Genomic DNA, 12317 nt, shown 5'->3' on the forward strand with positions numbered 1-12317 from the left:
ACTTTTTCCTTTTGTCCTACTATAGGAATATACGCCCGGTGGATATTAGATTTTCTGGTTGAGAGAGCCCGACAGAGTTCCTGTGAGGCATTCCTCACCACTCTTTCCTCTTCATATCATTGTAGACATATGCACCGGGTAATTGTGTTGATGAGTGCTTTTACTCTATCCTACTGCAGGCATATGTGCCGGGTAGAAACTCTGCTGCGGGCACATACACCGGGCAGAGGTGATTTCTTTTCTCTTTTCCTACTTTAGGCATATGCATCGGGTGGACATCAGGCCTTCTGGTTGAGAGAGCCCGACAGAGTCCCTAGGAGGCATTCCTCACCACTCTTTCCTCTTCATATCATTGCAGTTATATATGCCTGGTGATTATGTTGAGTGTTTTTACTTTATCCTACTACAGGCATATATACTGGGTAGGAACTCTACTGCAGGCACATATATCGGGTGAAAGTTCGTTAGGGATGTTAGGCCCTATGAACTAGTCTCGAGGCTAACCAAGAGGGGGGGTGAATTGGTTTTTGAAAAATTCTTTAAAACCAAAAGAACGATTATCACAAACCAAAATCACCACGGAAAAATAAATGCGAAAAATTAAAGTGTGGAAGCAGTAAAAAAGAATACAAGGGCTTATAGTGGTTCGGTCAACTTGACCTACATCCACTCCCCGGAGGTGCCCTCCGAGTATTGCACTACCAACGTGACTTTTCTTTAGCCCCCACAGCTAGGCTGAGAAGCTCTTACAAAAACACCTCCTTTTTGCCACAGCCGGCAAGGTAGAGAACCCAACTCCTTTTGCTTCCTCCTGAAGCAGGCAGAGAACCACGATCACTTGCTGAAACTTACCTCTCCTAACCCTTCCAAGGATAAGAGACTCTAGGGAAGAAGAAGTGGAACAATGCTTGGAGCAACCCTTGTGAACCCCCTCACAAGATCCTCTCTCTCTCTATCTCCTTTAGGTTTTCTCAGGTCAAGACAACAGCCAAGGATATTCAAAAATGTTGAACAAAATCTCTTAAATAGAATAGCTTCAAAGGAGCTTATTAACTACAAGTTGCCAACTTTATCATCCAGGACGATAAGTAAATCATTCTGGCCGATCAGTATAAACCTCATAAGATCGGCCAGAGCATCGCCTTGAATGTAAACTGGACGATAGAAAATTTTCTTGATCATCCCGGACGATATCACGATCATCCCGGCCGATCAGTTCAAATTAGAGGAAAATCGTCCAGAGCATCGCCCTGAATTTGAGTTGTCTGATCCAAATCGGCCAGAGCATCACCCTGAATTTGTACTGGCTGATATTTATCATCTAGGAGCAACCAAGGGTTTTTGAATGGATCGTCCAGGCCAATCTTGCGATCGTCCAGGACGATGTGATCGTATCAATCATCCTTAATTACTCCCATGATTGCCAGATCAATTTAGGTATAATTATACAATATCATCGAGACCGATCAAAGAATCGTCCTGGCCGATTTTCAAAAATACAAAATACCTAAATAGGTCATGGTGGCTATCTCTTTCTATTTTGAGCATATCGTCCTGGCCGATACATGTATCGTCCAGGACGATCAGTTAATTACGGCTGCCTTAACTAAAAAATCCTTATTAGATCTTCTGTTTTGAACTCGATTGTCCAGGACGATATAAATATCGTCCGAGATGATGTGAGTAAAAATACAAGTTCTAAATCTCTCAAGTGTGTGTGTAGGGTTACTTAACATCAGTCACTTTAAGTAATTACAATTGACTCAAGAAAGAAAAAAGAAATTTACATACTAACTCAACCCTAATCTACCCAGTCTTGAGCTGATTCCGATTTCCGTCCGATCTTTGAGTCCTAAAAAGTCAGTAGAAAAGGGTAGTCGTAGTGAAACAAGATTTATTTGCTATCATCAAAATCATAATCCAAAAAACATGTTTGTAACAATCTCTCCCTTTTTTATGATGACAAACATATCGATAATCAATTCTAAAATAGTAATGCAAAACTAAACAAGCTTTCAAATTTTTGAACATAACAAGTACAAACATACTACAAGAGCAAGTACAAACATACTACTCCCCCTTTTGACATCTCAAAAAGGAGGAGGAAACTAAAACACTAACTAAAATAACTAAAAACACAATACATAAAAATAAAGCAATCTACATAAAATAGAAACTAAAACTATAGAAATGAGGGATCCTGGTCATCAGATGGAGGTGGAGGTGGTGGAGCCTGCTGAAAGTAGCTAGCTAGCTTAGTAAATTGAGCATTGAACCAGGCTATGTCCTGGTCGTGCTGCTGTTGCTGGTGAGAAATGTAGCTGTCAAAACGGGCTAAGGCCTATGCGCGGTGCTGCTCATAGCGGGCAATGTCCTCAGAATATTACTGCTCCTGTGCAGTAACATAAGTGTCGAATCGGGTCTCCCATCGATCAAATCTCTCCACTAATTGATCAAACTGCGAGTGCTGGTGGAGAGGAGCAGGTTCAGGAACGGCAGCGGGAGCCTCCTCCTCAGCCCCCTGAGGTTCCCCATCCCCTGGGTGGAGACGAGTACTGTGAAGGATATTGAAAGAGCTGTTTGAGTAGCAAGGAGGCTGAAGGTCGTGACAAGCAGGATATTGAAGGTTATATTTGATTTCAAGAATATAGGCTATGAGATGTCCTAGAGCAAGGTTGGGTTTCCTCCTATGGCCTGGATCGCGAATAGTTGTTAAATGATCAATGTATCAAAAAATCAAGTCAGTAGCATTAAACTCTCTCCGGGCGATGATGTAAAAGGTAGTCAGAGAAAGTAGAGGAGTGATGTGGACTCGGTCCCTGGCTTTTGGAATAATGGAGGTGCGAAGGACATGCTTAATTGTCCTAGCATCTTTGACTAAAGAGTTAGTCTCTCCAACATGAAAGGGTGCGTTGGTCTTGCGAAGAAAATGATTTATCGTGGACCAGTAAAAATCAGGATCTGAGATAATTATATGCAGCTTATCCCCGGTGGTGGATAGCTGCAATAGTTCAGAATAGTCTTGATATGTGATCTCGACCGGGCGTTGATTCACATAGGAGGTCAGGGTTGTGAAAGTAGAATTTATACAAAGATTTGCATAAAATTCTAACAGAAGTTCTGAGGAAAAAGGGACAGCGAGGGTAAGAATGAAACAAAGAGAAGTGTGAGTAAAGAGATCCATTACCGGATACGAAAGGTGGACATGATTGATGGTTCTGGAAAGAGTGATGCCACATTCTTTGTAACGATGGTAAGCTGCTTGATCCTCTACTTCCCTGAATCGAGGGTCCAGAGTGGCCCTTGAGCAACTTTCACAAGCCTGTCGGACTCTCTTTTCACCAGCCATAGCAAGAAATCAGTAAGTAAAAATGAGATAAGAAGAAGCTTTGAGGTCAAAACAATGGCTGGAATGGCCTGTATTTAAAGAAACGGCCATATCGTCCAGGACGATCGCAGAATCGTTCAGGATGATTTGGTTCAATTATTGCGTACATGCCGATTCGTCAAAAAGGTGGTCCGATCGTCCGGGCCGATCAGATATCGGCCAGGACGATTAGACACAAGCGATCATCCCAAGGAGTCAAACCGGACGACGGTTGAAAAAGCAGATCGTCCGGGCCAATTAGGTGTATCGTCTAGGACGATGCACAATAATTGATTGTACCGGTCGAAGTTAAAATATTTTAAATCTGTGTCATGTGTATCGTCTAGGACGAATATTTGGATCGGCCAGGACGATTGTCCAATAATGGATCATCCGGGGCCGATTTTAAGGATTTAAACGTACTAACACATGGATCGTCCGGGACGATCTAATGTATTGGCCAGGACGATGACCATAAATGCATCGGCCATGATGAAAATTGTGTCGAGTGCTTGACTTTCTTTTCTCTAGTTTCTTCTTTATCACCTTAGTCCCTCCGAATGCTGGTATGAACCCTGCATAATGACTAAGCCCTTTGAACCATTTCTTTCCTTTTGAATAGGACTTCTTAGTCTTAGCCCTATGTGCCAATCCCATTTGTGGAAAGAATAATGTATGGACCTTAATCGAGAGTCTTCTTGGGCTCTGGCCTGAGATGTTATTAACCACAGGGGCTTGCGCCCCTGGAAAACTGAATTCCACATCTACTAAATCACATCTGAGCTAATGTATCAGGTGGGGGAAACTCGTGACTGTGATCAGGCCATGCATATTATTATCCATCGAGGTGCGTAGGTGAGAGCCACTATCCTCCATGGTTAATCGTATATATGGTCCAATCTGCCCTTCCATTGGCCCATTTGCGAGGAGCGCGGAGGCCCGCGATCATCTCTATCCCACGGGGTAGGTGCGATCGTATACCCTTCTGCAATCCTGCAGCCGCGGCGGTGTCCTTTCGGAGGTCCACAGCTTTCTTCGCGCATTAGAGCTTTGATCTGATCATTTTAAAAAAAACTAGAAGAGGTAACGACAACCCAGCACCGCTGATACTTGGTATTTATTGGAGACACTTCCAAAGCCATCTTCAGCGCTCAAATGGCTTTGATATGAGCATTTTTAAGAACAACATGCTTTTAGTTGAAAACCAATCTAGAAATTGGAAAAAATAATATAAAATTGCATTGGTCATTGGGGCTAGCTTTTCGATTCACTTAACTGCATACTTGAGCAAATTCTTAATTTTCTTTGACTTGTGCTCGATCCTCAAGATCATTGCTTCGATATTCTCCTCCGCCATCAGTGCTGCAGCACCCATGTCTATTGTTTTAAGAAGAGATTTGAGGATAAAATTAGCAGTAATTCAATCGTAGGGCAATTGATTTGATTTGGCAAGGGCAGTGCAAATTAAGGTGGACAGTTGTCCGAATCTAACTTAAGTGAAAGTTGCTCCGATTTAGACTTTCAGACTGGTCATGTTTGGATACAGAATTTATGTAGGACTTATGAAAATCCTGTCAGCAGAATTTGAGAAGATGTCTCATGTAGAAAAACCAAAAAAAGGAAGATGGTGACTCTCTATCTGTATAAAGGGCAATGAAATCTGCGAGCAAAACGTGAAATAGACTTTGTTACCTTAGTTGTGAGCTCTGATTTAGACTTTCATCTCGATGGCAAAGAAGGTATGGAGTAGACAAAAACATGACAATCTCGATCTCTAGTGACAAAGAAGAAGAAATTTGACGCGCGAAAGGCATAATCGGGATTGGCTATTGATGGAGTGGTAATTTTTAGATGAAAGTGAGTGTTTTTAGATGGTAGGTATGTAAATATCATATTTAGGTGTTAGATAAGTAAATATAATTGTTTTAAGTGTTATGTTCCTAAAAATAATTTATATTTTATTTGAGACAGTTTTTTTATTATTTTTTAAATTTATTTTATTTGAGATAGTTTTTTATAACTTATTAAAATAATTTTATAGTTAAAAATTAAAATTTTTATTTTAAAAAACAGAAAAGAAGGGCAAAAAAAATAAAAAAAAAAACATATCAAACCTAGCCTTAATGCAAATGCTGGAAGACGCCCGCTGTCGATGTAACATTCCAGAACAGTGGCTGCAAAATTTCCATTTTCCAGAATACTAACTTAAATGCTAAGCTTTCTTTCTGGCTCGCATAATAAATAAAGAAGATATACTCGGGAAGGAGAAGCCATGGGTCTCGTTCGTGATCGATTCAAGTTCCACTTCCGCCGCTCCTCCTCCTCCATCCCGACGCCATCTCCACCGACGCCGCCTACCGCCGTTAAATCGACGGATCCGCCTCCGGAGTTTCTCTGCCCCATATCCGGCGCTCTCATGGCGGACCCCGTCATCATACCTTCTGGCGAGACATTCGAGCGCGCCTGCATCGAAGTTTGTCGAGACCTCGCCGTCTCCCCTCCTTCGCTTTCGCTCGATCTATCTTCTTCCCTGATTCTCATACCCAACTCCGCCCTCCGCTCAGCCATTCTTCGCTGGTGTGACATCGCCGGCATACCCCGTCCCACCCCCCTATCTTCTGACGTTGCCAACCGCTTTCTTTCCTCCTCGAATTTCAAGCCGCAGATAAACTGTTCGGATGAATTACCCAACGAAAACAGCTCCCCCATCACCTCCTCCTCCTCCTCTTCCTCCGACCACTCCTCATCCTCATCTTCGTCTTCCGAAATCATCGCCCCCAAAACCACAAAATTAGAAACCCCGGAAACCCCTCCCCCCGCGGATCCGCTCGAAGAAAAGATCTTGGTCAAACTGAAGTACGCCCAAATCCAGGAACAGGAGACCGCACTAAATTCGCTCCTCGAAGCTACGAGAGAGTCTGCCTCCCGGCGCGTTGCCCTCGGAAGCCCCCGCCTTCTCAGTGCGCTCCGTGGCCTACTTCTCTCCCGCTACCCCTCCGTCAAATCTAGCGCCCTCGCCATCATCGTCAACCTCTCCCTCGAGCCGGTTAACAAGATCAGCATCGTCCGCTCGGGTGCAGTCCCAGCTATCGTCGACGCGCTACAGTCTTCTTCAAGAGAGAACGCGGCGGGCGCTTTGTTCAGCCTGTCCTTGGAAGAACAGAACAGGACGGCGATTGGGGTTCTTGGAGCAGTGCCGCCGCTGCTGCGCCTCTTTTGCGATTCTAATGAGAATTTGCGAGCGAGGCTTGAGGCAGGAATGGCCCTGCACTATTTAGGTTTGGCGGAGATGAACATGGCGAAGATTGCGAAGATTGCAGGGGCGGTGAAGGGGTTAATAGCGGTGGCGAAGGGGGAGGAAAGGGAGTTGAGAATCCTGGCGAAGAGAGTGATGGCGGGGATGGTGGAGAGCAAGGAAGGGAAGACGGCGATGCTGGATGGTGGGGCCGTAGAGGCGGCGGTGGCGTTCTTGAGTAAAGAAGAGGAGCAAGACGAAAAGGAGATGGTGGTGACGATGCTGTACGGAATGAGCATGGGAGGATTTAGATTTAGAGGAATAGCAAGGAAGGCGGGGGCGGAGGAGGTGATCGAGAAAGCGGCGGAGTGTTTGGAAAACGAGAAGAAGGAGATGGCGAGGATGACGCTTAGGGTAATAAGGGGAGATGAGAGTGATAAAGATGTGGCGAGGAGTTTTTGGCCGACGTCGGAGGAGGAGGAGGAAAGGAGTGCTTCGTCGGAGACGCTGGTGGCTCGCCGGAGGAGGAACCGGGATTCTGGTGGCGGTTCAGCTCCTAATTCAGCCGGGTTCTGAATTCCGGTTTTCTGCTTTTTGCTTTTTTAACGTTATTATATTTTTATTAGTGGATGTTGTGAAAAGTTGGGATGATCGCATTTTAAATTTGTGGCTATCTTAGATAGGTAGGTAAAAAATTTTGAATGCAAATTTTATTTAAATTAATTAAATAACAGACGGATGGACCGCCAGGTTGTGTGGATTTTGAAAAAAATAATAATATACTCATATAGATACAAATTGAGTAAGTGTGGAGATGCTCAAATGAATGAGTTATTTTATACTTAGATTTACAGTATGAAAGGAGTATATACGTACAAAAGATTTAAGCAGCTCCATTGCCGCATAAGATTATAAAGTAATTTTAGATTATTTGGTATCATAAAATGCTTGCCTTCGGAAATCTGATTTATGAAATCTAATATATGTTAAGAAAGATGGAACCAGACATAAAAAGATTTTGTTAAAAAGTTTTAGAAATTTTTTTTAATTAGATTTAAATGAGAATTTAATTGACATAATAAAGAAAAAGAATTCGTTTTGTTGACCTCACCTAGTGTGATGAAGCTTTGATGATTTATGGGTTCAAATAGAGGTGCTTTTTTTGTTGCATTGAATTAATGTAATTTCACAAATACATCACATAAATTTTAAATTTTAAATTGTAAATTGTTTAATTGATAGACCGAATTTTTAACCAACAATTAAGGTTGGCTGCAGAGTTTTTTTTATTTGTTTGTTTGTTTGTTTGTGAAGTATCTCAATAATCTCTTAGCCCGCATCTAATTGAATCCTATTTAAGAGATTTTGTTGCTCAAGAGAATTCACAAATGAATTCCCAACTGCATAGACCGACTAACCCCACAACTCAAATTACTGAGGAAATTATATATTATATAAATCCATTTTCCAATAGTCAAAGATTTGGACCGATGCCTGCACAGTGGAGAGTGGAGACCCGTGCTCGATGGGGTCAATGCCTTGGGTCTTCAGTTGACTCATATGTTTATGTACTTATAGCTTAATTAATTATAAGATAAATTATGCTCATCTGCATGTTCTTGTGTACTTCCACGAGTCACTCGCCAGATCCGATGAATTATTTTTTATTAGTTTAATTTGAATAAAAATGCAAATAAATTATATTCGATATTTTATTGTTATTTTGACTTTCAGTCAGAGCAAAACAAGCGAAGAAGTAGCAGCACTAACAACTTAATACGTAGGAAACAATGAGAGGAAATTGTGTCAAGATATAGTGATTAAAATATTATTGGTTTTGTTACGTTCTAAAATATTCACGGTTATAAAAATATGTATAGTTTAGCGTCTTAATTTTGTATGAAGATTCAGCACATAAAAAGATAAAAAAGATGGATACAGTAATCATAAGACCAGACTTTTTACTTAGAAGCTCTTAAAAAGGGAGAAAAAGCACGGGATTTTGCAAACTCGAAATGAATTCTTTAGTGTTGGTGGTTGATTATAAATAATGTTCCACCTCAAAGGAGGGTGTTAGCTCAATAAAATAAATATATATCATAAATAACATATTGCATTGTTGGAGAATAAAATGATAGTCGTTCTCAAGAGTTATTATCCTACTTGTTTGATAGGATTGTATTTGGGTGATAGAGGTTGGAAGGAACGTAGCAGACATGCGATGGCGATCGAAAGGATCGTAGTCGAGCAATGGAGGTTAGAAGGACCATATTAGAGCGCGGTGGTCAGAAAGACTGTAGTCGGGCGACGGCAGTCGGAAGGACTACAATTGGCGGACAGCGATGCTCGGAAGAACCATAGTCAGCTGACGGTAATCGGAAGAACAGTAGTCGGGTGACGGTGGTAGGAAGAACCATAGTTGTGGGCGATGGTGGTCGGAAGAACTGTAGCAGGGGGAATGTGGTTGGAATGACTGTAGTCAACGGCGATGGTTGGAAGAAGGCCCGGTAATGGCTTCTAAATGGAGATTTAATGACGATGGTAAGGAAGAGGTCTAACAGCAGCCATCTGGTGGAGCAGATTCGTTGGCCATGTTGCTGGGGTGGAGCTCCAAGATGCTTCAAGGCTAAGAGCTCTTCTCTTCTTCCTCCCCTCCATCCTTTCATGTAAAAAATGGGGGCCTATTTTATAATTTTTGGGAGTGACATGGCTAGTAAATATGGAGAAGATCAAGGGTATGTTGAGGGTGTTACATCAGACGGCTCCTAATAATCCCCTTGATTATAGAGTGTTTATCAAGCAATTATGCCTTAGAGTTGTCAGAATTGAATGATTTTGGACTCGTTGGACTCGTCTTGTCAAGCTGCTCGATTTGACTATAAGCATTTCATATTTAGATATCATTTGGTCAACAAATGATTGTTTTGAAGCTTCCAAATAGGCTTTGATTATTTAATTTGGACCAATTTGGGTTCGGATTGGATCAAATTTGGTTTCGTTAGGTTAGTCTCCTAGAGATGTTTAATTTGACTATAAGATTGCTGAAATCAGAGTACAGGTGATCTCGAATTAAATTTTGGAAATTTCTAATTTATATTTATATCAAGATTTGCAACTAATTAAGATATTTTTTTTTTGTGACATATCAGTTGACTACTTATTTTCAAACGTCAAAGCTTCAAGAGTTTGAAATTATATATAAGAATTTCGAAAAATCATGAGATTTCAGTATCAAACAAATTATGAGGCGCGACCACATTCTAAATGTCAATGTGGATCTCCCCTTGGGGTCGTAAACCAAGTAAAATATATTTGATTAAAAGTTTTGAATACACTAAGGTTGGCGCACCGATCAGAGCAAAAAATGTTCGAAAATTCAGCTACAAACTTTAGAAATTGCTCTAAATTGATTATAAAGGCCACCTTTTTTATTTAAAGTTGTAAAATTGAGTCTAGAATGTCAAAAAATGTCTTTGGGTATCTCAAAATGTAAAAAATGGACTGTCCAGATTGAAAATCAGGCTCGAACTTAACTTAGCAGTTGAACTGACTTGCCACCGCTCGCCGGAGTCGATTTTACGAGTTCCATGCACTCCAGACACTCTTGAGGGGGTGTGCCTCCCTTGTCCTCATCAGTTTTACTAGCAGGTAGTTATGACATATTTTTAGTGCATAAGGAGGTGGCTTTGGTGCCCCTCTTTGTGTAAAAGGAGTAGCTCTCTCCTTTCTTCTCCTTCTCTTCTATACTTCTTTTTTTATTAGAGGCATTCCACTATCTTAGATAGGCAGTATTCCTTATTAATCTCTAGTGCTCCTCTTTATGTAGGAGTATATCTTATCTTTCTTCTCCTTCTTTATCATACTTTTTCTCACATTAGAGGCATTCCACTTTTTTGGATAGGTGATATCCCCTATCAAGCCCAGTGTCCCTCTTAATGCAGAAGAAGTTTTGATGGAAAATTGCCCATGATAAAGGAAGATCAGCCACCTCTTTTATGAAATGATGGTTTAAAGAGATCTAGCACTAGTAGCACTTGAGAGGTAACCTGGTAATAGCGAGCAGACAAGGGAAAGACTAAAGATGGTCTATTTTCATGAAGTGATCCAGCGATCATAAGTAGATTCTTTGATACATAGAGTTAGACATTATGCCGATGAAAGCCTAATGGAGATGGTTAAGTGATATTCCGATGTTGGCATTCGAGCAATAAGATAATGGCGATAATTGGAGGGTGTGTTGCTAACAGTAGTAAACCAAGATGGCGATGATGGCTGATAGGTGGTGAAGGGCCAACAGCGGTGGTTGAGAGGGAGTGGACCAATAGGGTCCATCAGGCGAAGGGCAAACAATGAAGGTGATCGAGTTACATTTGACTAAAAATAATATGTAGTGAATAGCTTGACGAAGGTGGTTAGGTGGTACGTCAAGCTGTGAAGTAATAGTTGCATAGGAATACTGATAAATGAGTAAAGGTATGGCGGGGCTTCAAACTTTCCTTGAAGAATAAGTTGAAAGGGATGCTTCAGAGTGTAGTATTGAAGAATTCGATGGAATCTGCCAATGATGTTTAACCTTTTAAAGGTTGTTCGTAAGGGTGTTGCTCAAAGATTTTAACATGTATGAAGGACATTGGGAAAATCCACTAAGGATATTTGAATTATTTAAAGTTATTTGTTAGAGCATTGCTCAATAACATTAACCTGCATGGAAGTGGTTGAGAGAATCTACCAAGGATTTTTGACCTATTCGAGATTGTTTTTCATAGTGTTGCTTGATGATGCTTCCCTTTGTGAAAGAGGTCAAATCGAATTTGCCTATAATCAATTATACATTGATTAGGAAGGGATGAATGTCGCATGTATCCCAAATCGAAAGTAAAAATTGGTCTATCTTTAGACCGTTACTACCTTTTTTGATGTTAAGAGTAAGATATTACTTAAAGAGTAGAAATCTAACTGGGAATTATATAGAGCTTAAAATTTACTGGAAGCATCCTTATATTTGTTAGGAGCTTTATAAAAAATGGTTTCCAATGATATTGTCTTGGATGTTGAAAGTACTTGAGGAATTTTCTTATGATCAATTATACATTGATTAGGAAGGGACGAATGTCGCATGTATCCCAAATCGAAGGTAAAAATTGGTCTATCTTTAGACCGCTACTACCTTTTTTGATGTTAAGAGTAAGATATTACTTAAAGAGTAGAAATCTAACTGGGGATTATATAGAGCTTAAAATTTACTGGAAGCATCCTTATATTTGTTAGGAGCTTTATAAAAAATGGTTTCCAATGATATTGTCTTGGATGTTGAAAGTATTTGAGGAATTTTCTTAGCCATATTTGCATTTAATGTTGTAGCCAAGGCGCGCGCCCCCCCAGTAGTTTAAATTTTGTTCCATAAAATTGATGCATCAATGTATGATGCCTGAGAAACGACAAAATAATGCATAAAGTTATCCTCACTATTAAAAAACTTCTTACAGACATAATAATAGACCATGGTAAAGAGACTATGTTGCTTCAATCTTGTCTTGGATGTTGACGTGAATGACCTTTTGAGGTTATAACAAAGGTTGCGCCCTACCCAAGAATTATTTCTCACAGATATTGACAAACTGTTGTGTCCTAGAACATTCATGGTGATAAAGAGATGTATACTTTAGCATCCCAACTTTGCACAAAGATCCATCACACAAATATATAAAAGAGATG

At 40.7% G+C, this 12317-nt stretch overlaps 1 protein-coding gene across 1 annotated transcript; it reads left to right on the forward strand.

Moving 5' to 3' along the window:
• The first annotated feature begins 5512 nt into the window (after positions 1-5512).
• LOC110108392 (U-box domain-containing protein 40-like) lies at positions 5513-7374 on the forward strand. The gene has a single exon (XM_020839018.2). The coding sequence runs from the start codon at positions 5640-5642 to the stop codon at positions 7176-7178; it is 1539 nt and encodes a 512-aa protein (XP_020694677.1). The 5' UTR covers positions 5513-5639; the 3' UTR covers positions 7179-7374.
• Positions 7375-12317: the final 4943 nt, after the last annotated feature.

Source organism: Dendrobium catenatum, unplaced genomic scaffold (assembly GCF_001605985.2).
Source record: "Dendrobium catenatum unplaced genomic scaffold, ASM160598v2 fragScaff_scaffold_1188, whole genome shotgun sequence".
In the NCBI taxonomy this organism is placed as follows: domain Eukaryota; kingdom Viridiplantae; phylum Streptophyta; class Magnoliopsida; order Asparagales; family Orchidaceae; genus Dendrobium; species Dendrobium catenatum.

What these genes read in the sequence shown, in the direction of transcription:
- LOC110108392 (XM_020839018.2), top strand. Translation starts at nt 5,640, where the DNA reads ATGGGTCTCGTTCGTGATCGATTCAAGTTCCACTTCCGCCGCTCCTCC.